This window comes from Natrix helvetica (genome assembly GCF_964273705.1).
Source record: "Natrix helvetica genome assembly, chromosome: 3".
NCBI lineage: Eukaryota > Metazoa > Chordata > Lepidosauria > Squamata > Natricidae > Natrix > Natrix helvetica.
Genome location: NC_138549.1, coordinates 123,335,806 through 123,349,553, shown reverse-complemented (window position 1 = coordinate 123,349,553; position 13,748 = coordinate 123,335,806). Strand labels below are relative to the sequence as shown.

At 41.4% G+C, this 13,748-nt stretch overlaps 1 protein-coding gene across 2 annotated transcripts in view; it reads left to right on the top strand.

The window, feature by feature from the left end:
* Nucleotides 1-13,052, top strand: part of BAK1 (BCL2 antagonist/killer 1) — a 37,119-nt gene extending 24,067 nt beyond the window's left edge. For both annotated transcript variants that reach the window (XM_081947273.1, XM_081947274.1), the window contains exons 3-6: nt 556-691; nt 772-915; nt 6,706-6,886; nt 8,172-13,052. In XM_081947273.1, the coding sequence (XP_081803399.1) occupies nt 556-691; nt 772-915; nt 6,706-6,886; nt 8,172-8,276 (566 nt within the window). In that variant the 3' untranslated portion in view covers nt 8,277-13,052. The remainder of the gene's footprint in view (nt 1-555; nt 692-771; nt 916-6,705; nt 6,887-8,171) is intronic.
* The last annotated feature ends 696 nt before the right edge of the window (nt 13,053-13,748 follow it).

The window sequence follows — 13,748 nt, the reverse complement described above, 5'->3', positions numbered from 1 at the left end:
GTTCTGTCCATAAGCAGGTTTGAGCAACTTTTAACTGGGAAAACATATTAAATCCAATGAAGAAAGTTTTCTGGATTTGTAAAGCAGGAAAAAAATGTCTCTCCTGCTTTAGAGGGTTTTGTGATAATAATATAAGCAAGTAAAGAAGGGAAAACCATATCTCTGTGGCCTGGACTACTTGGGAAAAAGTCGATGTGGAGCGGTTGGAAGAATAATAGATGTGTTAATGCCTTTAAAGCAGGGGTGTTTAGATCTGGCACGCAGGCCCATCCTGGAAACAGCAAAGGGCCACATGTCGAACTGGTCACGCTTCCCAGCCACGCCCCCTCCCCCCACCCTGATGCAGCCCTCAATGAAATCAGGTTTGACACCCCTGCTTTAAAGGCTTAAGAGACACATTCTCAGGGTTTTAGGGAAGGGGGCAAAACATGTCCTGCTGAAAGTTGATGTTTTTGTTCGTGACATTCGCTCGTGAGGAGACTGCCTTGGGCTTCAATAATTGTGACCTACATCTGCTCAAAATGAAGCTGAAGGATCCTATTATCTCTTCTGCAGAGGACTTGGTAGCTCAGCAGACTGAGGAGGTGTTCCAGAGCTATGCTTTCCATCGATACCAGCAGGAGCAGGAGCAAACTGAGGGGGATGTGCCAGTTGATCCAGAAATTGCCGCAATTCAGCAGGAGCCAAACAGGTAAGTACCACAGGCTCTTAAATGCTTACTTAGTCTCCCTCCATGTTCCAATTTAACCGGTTCATTTGTTCACTGTGCAGCATCAACAGTCAGGTGGGTCGACGCTTAGCTATCATTGCTGATGACATCAATAAACGGTATGACAAGGATTTCGCTGAGATGCTGAAGCCTTTGCAGCTTTCCAAGGACAATGCATATGAGTACTTCACCAGAATAGCCTCCAGGTAAGTGAGATCAGAGCCATCTACTAGAGTTTCATGCTTATGGTTTTTTTTAAAGTTGTGGTTGATGTTAACCTCTATACTGCTTGTACATGACAAGGATCCCTGGTAGTATCAAAACCAAACAAATAACCAAATAAATAACAAAGATGGAGCAGACTAAAATCACAACTCTGATCTTTTGGGGGGGGGGGATTGCTTTTCCCCTAGCTCAGTGGTGGGCAACCTTTTTTTTCAACTGAGCCAAATCTCGCCAAAACCACGATTGAAATTTATTTTGAGAGCCACATTTTTAAAACCGAAAATACATAGGATGGTACACTGTTTTTAGTTTCAATAAGTTTTTATTGAGAATATTCTGCATGCAAGTATCCACATAGGTCGGGAGGATACAAATAACACAACTAATAAAACAAAAACTTTAGAACGATATTATTTATCGATAACGTTAAATTCCGTAAAATTTGCCTTACAATGTAGAGAAAATTACATCCTGACAATGACTGACAAAGTCACAACCACTAATGTGAACATTGGCCTTGCATTTCCTTGGATAGTTTGAGTAAGTCAGGTTTGTATGTTGTTGTTTTTAATTTCATCTCTCTCTCCCACTTTCTTTCTTTCTTTCTTTTTCTTTCTCTCTCTCTCTGGCTCTTTGTCTCTCTCTCCCTCCCTCCCTCTCTGTCTCCCTCTGTCATTTTCTCTGGGTGCCTATCTGTCTGTCTCTCTCTCTGTATCTCTGTCTCTCTCTCCTCCTTCCCCCATCTCTGTCACTCTCTCTCTCTCTCTCTCTCTGTGTGTGTCTGTCTCTCACTCACTCTGTGTGTGTGTGTCTGTCTCTGTCTCTGTCTCTCTCCCCTCCCTTCCTCTCTCTCTGTCACTCTGTGTATGTGGGTGTGTCTGTCTCTCACTCATTCACTTAATCACTCACTCTGTGTGTGTCTCTCTCTGTGTCTGTCTATCTTTCTCTCCCTCCCTCCCCCTCTCTCCCTCCCTCTGTCTGTGTGTGTGTGTCTGTCAGTCTCTCTCTGATTCCCTCCCTCACTCCCTCTCTGTTCCTCTCTCTGTCTGTCTGTCTCACTCACATACACACACACACTGTGGTCACCTTGTTGAGTGTTCCAATCACATTTGAAACACTCAACAACTGGCCTGCATTGGTCCTATGACTGCAGAATGCTGCAAAATACCATAAATGCAGGCCAGTTGTTGAGTGTTTCAAATGTGATTGGAACACTCAACAAGGTGACCACAGTGTGTGTGTGTGTGTGAGTGAGACAGACAGACAGATAGAGAGAGGAACAGAGAGAGGGAGTGAGAGAGGGAATCAGAGAGAGACTGACAGAGTCTGACAGAATCAGAGAGGTACTTTTAACTACCTGGCAGCGGCGTTTTGCCTTGGGGGGCTCCTCAGAACATCCCAAGACTTCGGAGGGAAGCTTACAGCCCGGAGCAGGAGCAAAGCCCCTTTCCCAACTGGCCCTTCCTCCCTCTGAACGCTTCGGAGGGAAGCTTCTGCAAAAGCCCGGGCGAGTGACAACAAGTTCCCGCCGTTACGAAGTCTCCGAGGCTGTAATTTTCTGAGCTGTGCGCGCGCGCCTGTTTTCCACGGCGTAGAGCAGCGGCGAGATTCTGCGTGGCGAGCGATGATTCCGGGGGCCATCCAGGAAGATGAGGAACGCGAGGGGGGACCCTGCCCCCCCCCCCACTGATGGCCTCCGGAATCATCGCTCGCCGCTGCTCCACACCGTGGAAAACAGGCGCGCGCGCACAGCTCAGAAAATTACAGCCTCGGAGACTTCGTAACGGCGGGAACTTGTTGTCACTCGCCCGGGCTTTTGCAGAAGCTTCCCTCCGAAGCCCGAGAGGAGGGATGGGAGCGGGCGCCCAGCACACAGAAGAGCCGCATTAAAGGGTGTAAAGAGCCGCATGTGGCTCGCGAGCCGCGGCTTGCCGACCACTGCCCTAGCTTAAGCTGTTCTCATAATTAGATATATCAAACTTTTTATAAAAAAATATGCTAATTACTACCTTGGTTCCAAAATCCAGCCCCTAATTTAATCATATGTTGCTGTAGCTTTGGGTAACACATGTTCTGTGTAAATGGTTTTTGAGCCTTCAGGAGGATTAGGGAATCTTCTCTGTCACACAGAGCATCTCTTGATAGCAGGGTCTTGGATTTACTACTGTGTGAAGTGTAAAGGCAATTGGTTCTTCAGGTTTTTTTAAAAATCTTCTGAATGCAAGGCCAGCCTTGTTGCATCTTATAAAAACTTATGTATTTGCATTCCTGTTTACTGTATTAACTACATGGAATCTGCAATTTTGTGGCCTCTGGAAAAGGTTCCCACAGAGCAAAGGATAAGTTAGATCTTTCCCTGTGAAGGTGGAGAGAAAGGATCAACTTGGGACAAGGTGCTCTGATTTCAGAAGCTGTCTCTCATCCTCACTGAAGCAGTGACGTGCAGTGAGGTTTATGGCTGGTGAGGCACTGACACAGTGGTGGGTTTCAAATATTTTTAGACTTGTGGACTTCAACTCCTAGAATTCCACAGCCACGCATGCTCAGTTCCGATTTAAAACGACAGCATTTATTTTTCTCCTTTGCGAAATAAGTTTCCTTTTTTCATTTTCTTTTTCTTCTCCGTTCCCCTCCTTCCTCCCTCTCTCCCTTCCTCCCCCTCTCTCAAACACACACACACACACACACACACACACACAAGTTGGATTGGATAGCTTTTCCAGTGGCTTGAAAGCAGCTCCTCTGCCATCCCCCCCATTCCCCTGCTGCCTTCCCCAAACACCTCCACCATTGCAAATGCAGCCTGCTGTCTGGGTGGGAAATGCCTGGAACGCAATAAAGCTCATCCACTCACCTCCTGCTGGCATGCTGGGGTGAGAGGAGAGGCAGAGAAGCCGGAGGGGAGCCGATCCGAGCCTTCCAAAAGAAAGAGGCTGGGGGAAAGTCTGTGTGCTACAGCATGGCTCTTTGCCTGGCTTCCATGGATGACTCTGCTTAACTGTTTAAAAAAGCCTCTAAAAAAGTGCCCTCTACTATGAGGCAGAAGAACTGCGTGCCTCCCCTACATCAGGAATTTTTAGGCTTTTAACCCTTGCTTAACTCTGCTCGAGTGATCATAAAACACCTAAGGTCAGACTAGATGAGGCATGCAGTTCTCCTGCCTCATAGTAGAGGGCGCTTTTTTAGAGGCTTTTTTTAACACAGTTAAGCAGAGTCATCCACGGTGAGGCAGCAACTAGCTCAGCTTTTTCCTTTTACATTTTTTTTTCTTTTCATGATGAGAGCGGTGAGGCTGTGCCTCACTTGCCTCCCCTGACTGCACGTCACTGCACTGAAGCTACATGAAACCAGTTCATCCCCAGAATCAGAGCCAGGATATCTCTCTCATCTGGAACTCCATGCAGGAAGGGGTCCAAGCCAGATTGGAAAAAGAGGGTCTTCAATCACACACAGCAGTGGGCACCAATCAGGGCTGGTTGCTGGCGTACAGCAGCAAGAGTAGACTATTGGCCTGCCTATAAGCTTGCCAGATGTGTTATCTTAGTATGGGAAAGAGGATGCTGGACTAAAAAAAATAGCCTTTGATCTGATTCAGAAGAATTCCTCTTCAGGTTCTTAGGCCAGGGGTCAACAATCCGTGGCTCTATAGCCACATGTGGCTCTTTCATCCCTCTGCTGCAGTTCCCTGTCGTTCAAAATATGTATCACAACCGCCAATGTGCGACACCCTCCAGCACGCGATTTATTGACACCCCCCCCCCCCCCAGTAGGCCAACCATGGATAAATCCAAGAAAAGAAACGTTTCAGAAGAAAACAGAACCTTTAATTCAAAAACATATGCTAGTTTTGTGGGCGCTCAGGAAATAGTCATGCACGGGAAGGGCTTTGTGGCTCCCAGTGTTTCCTTTCTATGGGAAAAGGGTCCAAATGGCTCCTTGAGGGTTTAAGATTGCCGACCCCTGTCTTAAGCCTTCAGAAATAACATGAAGGCCGTGAAAACTGCTATGAACCTGGAGATTATAATGGCAGTGATACCTAGACAAGAGACCGTACGGAACTCCAAAGTGGTCTATGGTGTTCCGCTTAGGAAAGATTTAGCCACAGTTTCCCCTTCTGTTTCTTTCTTTCCTTTCCCTTTGATTTATATTAAAGAAAGGAAGTGACAAAGTGTAAAGTCACCAACAGAGAGAAAACAGTGACAATGTGTATACTTGCATCTTTACATTCACAAGCATTGTTTTCCTGTTCCATGTAAAGAATATTTAACTCTCTCTCTCTCCTGTCCTCTTTTCTTGCTGTCTCCTCCTTGGGAAGTTGCACGATTTTGCTGCCTTGAGGTAAAACAGCACCTACTCTTTCCTCTTTTTCAGTTGCTATGTATGGGGACATACTCCATGCGATTCCTGCTGTGTTTTCAGCCGCATTGAAATTCTAATGTTAATAAAGCGGATGTTTAAAATTGGATATCAGAATCATCCCATCAGATAGCTAAAGATTATTTCTAAGCAACCAGACAGCCTGTTAAAAATGAAAGATCTATAGCTACATGCAAGCACAGATTTTTTTAAAAAGGATGCTTTCCAACTTCATGATGGCAGAATAATTTAATTTTAATTTAATTTAATTAGCACTTCTAGACCGCCCCTCTCCCAAAAGGGACTCGGGGCGGTGTACAGTCCATATCAAAAACATCATACAATAACAATTAAAAATTATTAAATGGATAAATACATAAATAAGAGGAGGATAAAATAGACAGAACTGTAATTGCTAAATAAATAATTTAAAATATACAAAATTTAAAACCCCAGTGTCCTATAAAATTAAGTCCCCTAAAAAACCAGTAGGAAATATATATGCCAGGAGGTAGACTGCCCCCCCCCAATCTATTCTCTGCCTCCCAAGTCCCAGCTGATCGGGCGGGAATGTGGATTTTGTAGTAACCTTCCCCTGCCACGCCCACGAAGCCACACCCACAGAACCAGTAGTAAAAAAAAAATTGAATCCCACCACTGGGCTGAGCTTTTCCCAAAAATTAATTTGTAATTTCTTTCCCCCCTTAGAAACTGGTATGAACTTGCACTGCTTATAATTCAGTGATTTGTTGCCAGTTTTGGTGTTGGCATTTTCTAGTTTTTCAGGATTGGCAAACACGGGGATTGTGGGTGGTAAGTTGTCCAGTCTGAAATAGAACCCATCTTTGTGTTTAACTTCCAGTTTTCAAAACCATTTCAAAAAGCCTAGAGATTGAAACACGTGGCATCTCAGCCTTTCTCCTAGATTTACTGTAAGGGCAAGTCATAGGAAACGGGGGTAGGAGTATGAATGTTCATTGCCTTGAGTTTTATATGTAAAAAAGCTGGAATCAAAATCTAATCATCATGATAATAATTATTATTATTGGTCTGGGAAGTCCATCAGATTCAGAGGAAGGAAGGTACTTTACAGAGTGTTTCTCAACTTTACGATGAGTGGACTTGGCTGGCTGGGGAATCCTGGGAGTTGAAATACACTCATCATAAAGTTGCTAAGGTTAAGAAACACTGCTTTAGAAAGCGCACAGGTACACATATAACACCTGTCAGCAGTTCCTGAAACTGCAGAAGTGTTTTCCCAGGATCGAGCTGCAGTTCTTCTTCCCTTTAGACCCATTAGCATGAACTAGATGTTAGTTGCTGTGATCAAGGCATCTGTGTAATGCCTTTCCTTAACCAGCAAAGAACCTGCTCTAGAAAATCTCTTAATTGCAACTGACCCTTCTCTTCCCCAGTTTGTTTGAAAGTGGCATCAATTGGGGGCGTGTGATAGCCTTGCTGGGCTTCGGCTACAGGATGGCAATCCATGTATACCAGCATGGCATCACTGGCTTCCTGAGAAGAATTGCACATTACATGGCTGAATTTGTGCTACACAATCACATTGCACAATGGATTGCTCAGCAAGGAGGATGGGTAAGTGAACCGAAGAAACAGTAGTATTCTTTGAAATAATATAAATTACATAAGCTTCTAGTTTGTATAAAGTCTACTTCTCCATTTAGGCAACTAGAATCTATTCTGATGGGCAAGAACTACCATATTTTTCAGAGTATAAGATGCACCGGAGTATAAGAAGCACCTTAGTTTTGGGGGAGCAATATAGGGAAAAAAATTCTGCCTACCAGGTATACATCTGGTTAGCATCCTTAGTCTGGTCAACTTCAGCACATAGGTTTGCTGATTTTGAGCGCGCATGCTCTTTTTATCCCCTGGTTGGGGACTAAAACAGTTTGTAAAGCACAGCTGATCATCAGAGAGAGAAGCAATGAGAAAAGCAGGGGAAGCCCGAAAGATCACTTCACTCATTAGTGCTTCATTGGGGCTGAAAAACAGCTTCTAAAGCACAGCTGATCGTAGGAGGGAGCAGCAATGAGAAAAGCAGGCAAAACAGGAAAGATCGCTTCACTCGTTAGGGCTGGAATAAAAGCTTCGAAAAAGCTACATTCAGAGTATAAGATGCGCCCAAATTTTCAGCCCCTTTTTTTGGGGGGGGAGTGTGTCTTATATTCTGAAAAGTACGGTATTTAGGGCTTCTAGACAGTGTGGAAGCCTAGCATCCTATTTGGTTCCTTCAACTGAAGAGGCCAAAGAAAATGCATAGCTGCTCTTGGCAGGGATTTGAGCCAGAGGCTTTTGGAATCTATGAAGCTGTCTTTTCAGCTGGGTCAAATAATTGGCCTTTCTAGCTTTGCATTGTTTAATAGAGGCTGTCCAAGACTGATTGATTGGCAGATGGGTCAATTGCTTTGCTATAATTTATATGCCACTCAGTTTACAAATGCTCCAAGTGGTTTCCTAAATCTATCTGGGGATACTGAAGCTAATATTTTCCGATTCTAAAGCACCCATTCTGCCTCTGAACCATGATGCAAAACAGCTAAGCAAACAGTAAAATAATACATGGACGTTGATGAATAATTGTGAAGAAAGGCACAGGGGAGGGTTGTCTTCCTTCTAAAAATCAAGTGTATACTTTTCACTTCTTCAGATATTAGTGTCCCTTTCTGGAGTTAATAGGCCGAGAAAAGCTCTTAAAACAGCCTGCCCCAACTTAATGCTTCCTCTTTTGGGGGCTGTAATTCCCAGTGAGCAGGCTGATAGCAGCGCAGGGAATTTAAAACCAACACTTCTAGATAGCACCAGGTTTGCAGAAGGCTAATACAGAATTGGTTCTATAATGGTACCGTTCTCTCTCTAGGTGGCAGCACTGGACTTGAGCAATGTTTATTGGAAATACATGTTGATGGTAGCAAGCGTGATTTTGCTGGGCCAATTTGTTCTACGGCGTTTCTTCAATGACTGACAGGAAAGGAAAATGCTGCTGGTTTATTGCATAAGAAAGAAAGATTCAAGAAACAACAAAAGAGGAAATGATGCATGTTACCAGCTTCTATTCCACCAGGACATTTGTTTATTTATCCTCTGCGTGGTGATTCCAAAGCAAAAGAACCTGTAGTTTAGTTAAAAGAAGAGTGGAACCAAGCCTGAGGCAGAATTCATTCCATCATGCAGCCATTGACCAGCAGTTCTTCATGGGAAACTCCAGGCAGGTACTCATGGTATTGCAGATGAGAAAATTAGATGCACTTTCCTCTGCAAGGTCTTTTTAAGAAGAACATTCTCAGGATTAATTGAATTCTCAATCAGCTGAACCTCATCACCATAGAAAGAGTAAAACCACAAGGGGAATGATCCTTGATCTCTGCAAACCAATTTTGAGCATTTCTGCTCCTAGGAGCTGGACAAGGGCTGAAATAATTGAGTAATTATAGAGCTCTCTGAATTTATCTGAGAATCACATGCAAAGTTAGATAGGCTAGATATGAATATATATCTAGATATTCCAGAAGAGAAGAGAGAGAAAAGTGATAGTAGCGACATTATTTTATAGGCACTTTTTCCATGCACTTGATAATTGCTGTCTTAAGTTGGTTGTACTATGGGCAGAGTAGCTCATCTTGCTTTGAAACAATATTGTAATGACTCTTCTGAGGTGAAGAGAGTCAGCTTCTTGTAAAGATTAAGAAATGAGGCTTGCTTCTTTTCAAAGGACGGTGCTCTATTTCCCTTTTGATTGTGGTTCACCTCAAAGGTGGATGTGTGTTTGGGATTGGGTGACAAAGAAATGAGAACATTTCTTCAGGTTCCATTTTTCTTTTTCTTTTTTCTTTTTTGACAATCGTTAAATCTGTCTTGCCCAAAGGATGGACAAAACGTGATTTCCTGCTGTCACAGGAGTTGGAATATGCTTTCCCTAATGAAAAATTGGCAAAATCCAGCCAAGTTGAGCAAATTTTAAGGCCACTTCCTTTTAAATTAGTGAGGCTTGCTCCTAAGTAAATATGCATACAATCATGCTCAATCTTGTATTGATTTCAGTGAGAGGTTGAATATTTTTTTAATCTTCCATCTGAAATTGGTGGAATATATAAGTGTTTAACATTAATTGGATCATGCTTAACTAATTTCCTCCTTGCATGTTTCATGAAACATCTCAGTGGGAATACAGAATTGTTTGTAACAAAAGCAGGCAAATATGCAAAGCTGACTTTATCTGTTCAAAATGATTGCTTTTTTCATCTTGGGGTTTTTTTATTTTGGTTTTTTTAAAAAAAAAATCCAGAGCCAATTCTGTTATTTTTTTTATCCAATACTCTCCCAAATGCTTACTTTGTTTGGTTTTTTTTGTAATGCTGAGTCTCATTTTGACATTTAAGATAAAACTACTACTATGTCAGGAAAAACTGATATTTTGGATACATGTTTGTTCTCTTTGCACACTTTATAAAGCCATAACTCAACAGTGAAACTTGAGTAGTTTTTCCTGCCATACAGTTACCAAAAATTCTTAAGCAGATGACTTGAATATAGTAAGAATATTTTTTATATTTCTGATTTTTTTTTTAAAAAGATACTCCTGAGATTTCCTGAATGCATATATCAATTTATTTTTAATACTGAAAAACATTAGCAGTTTTCAGTTTAAAGATAGTATCAATCTGAACCTGATCATAGTCTTAAACGAATTGTCATGACAAAGGATAGATAAATATATCTATTTCCTTTTACCTGAATCAGTGTTTGAGGATTTGGCCAATGTTTGAATCTCTTGTGGCAGAAGAGTAATCTAATATACTCATTTTAATGCACTTTTCTTCTTGAACTTTCCTTAAAAAGCTGTATTTACATCTTACCCTAATATAGACATTTTTGTGTGCACATCAAGATATACGAATACACAATTATATTATTATTTTTGAATTGCAAATTCTGCAGATTGCAATATGTAGATTCATACTTGTGAGCAAGGGTGAAATCAACTTACCTTTGCTTACCGGTTCGGTTGCAATGTGAGTGCGCGGATGCACAGAGCGTCAAAAACGGATGTGATAACATTCAGGCAGGTGGGCAGAGCATGCTACCGAGCACACCTGCAAAGGTAAGCAAATAGCAGGGGGAGGGGGGGAAATCTGCTGTGCCATGCTATTTAGATTAGCTAGAAAGCAGGGAATCTTGCTTTCTAGCTAATATAAATTGCATGTCACAGCTGATCATCAGAAATACCAGTTCACCCGAAATGGTAGCATTTCACCCCTGCTTGTGAGCCTGATAAGTTCTTATACTAATTGAACACATTTCTTTCTTATTCCTAAACATGGTACTCTGCCATGTTTATCTTACACCTGCTTACTTCAAAGGATGTCCCCCCTTTTTTTGTGCTGGAACTTGCTGACAATGCTTTCAATTCTGGAACATAATCTTTAGAATAAACCTTATTTCCAGAAATTCTTTGTAAAAGAACCCTTTCGAAAGACCTTCCTGTTTGAATGGTTCAGCATAGTAACTTAAGATAAAATGACTTATAGTTAGGGGTTCAGGCAGATGTTTCTGGTAAGTAAGAGTTGTATGATGGTCATAATTACAACCAGAGCAAATAGAATACAGTTAGAGCAGTGAGTAGTTTACCTGTAGTCCACAAAACCAGTACTAAAACAGCTACTGATATGTAGCAGTCCAGAGCAGAAACTTGGAAGGGCATTGAAAAAAAATCATCTTTTGTAATATTAGGATCAACATTAGGATCTGCAAAGTACTGGAAGCATCTATTGCAGTTAATTTTGCTTCCTCAGTGGTGCACATGAATTGGGTATTTTTCCTCAGTAACTACTTTTGAGGCCTTATCTCAAGTTTGCCTAACAGGTTTCCCTTCACTTAGTGGGTGAAACTACCTCAGAACCCTCAGGTTTGGGCCCAAGGGAAAGCAAGGCGCCTATCACCGAAACTGACCATAGTCAGGACAGGAACATCTTTTAGCCAGGTGCAGTTAACCGTAACTCCTTATATAGGCTTACAGGGACTGTAATAGGCTGTGCTTTTTCGTCTATTATTGGCTCTAGAGTTTGTTGAGATCTAGGTTTCTGGTCCTCCTACTATACCAAGCAGCAAAGTTTTCCTCTCTCTGCTGCCATTATTCTATGGTCTTTGGCAGTTTTATGTGAAGGCCATCATCATTCCCACACAGTTCTCTCTTGCTTTAGGCTAACTTTGTTTATAGGCAGCATTGAGGCTACCTTAGGTGCCTCCTGGAGACCCTGGAACTGATTATTGTTTTTACAACAGGAGAGACTGGAATTTATGGATTTTTCTGCCTTGGGTGTCAAAATAATTTGGTAGTTTTGGAATGATAATCCTTAACTTTGCAAGCAAGAAAAGTAGCAGGAAATTTTGCTCTTCTGCCTCAGGTGACAAAACGTTTTGGGCTAATGCTTTATATGAATGAGAAAGTGAGGGCTCAAATGCATAAATAACAAAAAGAGGATACCCAGTGAGATTTACAAAGCAAAACTGGATGTGACTTCCAAGGACATTTTCCAGAAGCTTCAGGAACTCCAGTTGACTAGTGCAGGCAAATAATTGCATGGAATAAATGCCTAGCTGCAGATAGGCTTAAAACAACGTAATTTGCCTTGCTGCATAAAATGTTCGTACGTCTACCTGTTGTCCTTCCCTGCAAGTTGGAGAAAATGCGGGTCTCATTTCTACTGTGCTCATAGGTAAATATGCCAGAAGAAGCTTAATAAATATCCTGTGATGGTCCAATTGCCTCTTACTAGGTGTGGATGCTTGAGACCTCGCTTTGTCAGGCGTCCCCCAAGAAAAGACAGCATGTGGCCTTTTAAACATTTCATTATAGGTATAACTGTTATGGAATTCCAAGTCCCTGCCAAAAATCCTTCTGCAGGTTGCAAGGCACGCAAGATGCTCTAACATTGGTTCTGCCACCCAGTCTGAACTAAAGGGCTGCCTTACACCACATTCCGCTCTTCCTGACCCACCAGGAAAAACCACGGAAGTGGTAGAAAGTCCTTTTTAAGAGAAAGTTGCCTGCCATTGCTAATCACACTGAGTTTCCCCATTAAGATCTGAAAGTATGACAGGACTCCCAGCCCAGTTTAAAAATCAAAATCATCTTGCCTGTTACTACAGTATTGTATGGGGGGAGAGAGGGAGAACAACAATGTCTGATAACAAATTTTTCATTTTTGGTTTAAAATGTGAGTTTTATGTGTAAAATGCGAGGCAAATCTGAGCATAGTATTTTAACCCATAAACATGTAACACAGAACCTGATCTTTGTCACCCTGTTGATTTAAGATGTATTTGCCTCAGTACATAAAGGACTTGGCATTAACTGGTTTTTGAGAACTAGATAGCACCATTTGATTTAAATTCTCCATCTGAACCATGGAACATGTGCCTCACTAAAGCATTGTATACATTCCTGATGATTTTTGTGGCAACTTTGAATTTACATACATGAAGGTTAAAAACAATGGTTTACTAAATAAGAACTGTCCAGTCAATGAATAAATACATTGTTTTGTTTTTTAAGTTAAATATTAAATACTGTTTTTAAGTTATATTTTAAAGAAATATAATAATGAATGACGTTGCTTCATCTCTAATTTAAAAGGCTACTTATTGCATCTTACCCTGTTGTAAAACCCACTTTCTAAAGGAGTTTAAAGGGAATTAAAGGAAATTAAACAAATAAACTTGCCAACTTCAATTCCCCAAATTCCCACGCTGGCTGGGAACTGTTTAATAGGTACTAGCCTTTCTGCTAAGCAGCCAGAATCACCTTTTTTCCATTATTTTATTTAGAAATTTGAATTGCCAGAGAAAGCAAGAGCTTTCCACTCACAAAATACCTCTGGAAGTTTTCAAATCACGTACTGTAGGTAGGTACAGTCAAACCCAAGTGTAGAAAGACAGGCTTTGGAATAAATTCGGTTTTTGAAGGATGTTGAGATCTTAACTATCCTTTCTACTTGCATTGGGTTGAGGTTTGAAAATACATTTAAATACAGGATGGCAACTGGTAGAGGTGCTTCATCTGGCCACAATATATCAAAGAGGAGAAACTTTTCTGTTGTTGGATGAAGAAAATAATCAAATCAATCATGTCTTAAGTAAAAAAGAACCACAGGTGGGTTCCATTCTACCTCTATCATAGAAAAAGAAGAAATGAACCTCTAGGGGGGCTGCTATTATTTCTGGAGGTACAAAAAATGTGCTTTATCATATACCATAAATGTATAAGTATTTCATTGTATGCCATATCCATGAGGAAATGTATTGGGTTTTTACCAGAAAGCTGAATCTTTTATGTACTTTTTTTTAAATCCTCAAATTGTGAAGTGCCTAGCACATTGTTGGTTGAAAATAAATGCTATACAGCAGGGTCTGTAAAATATATATTATACACACACAT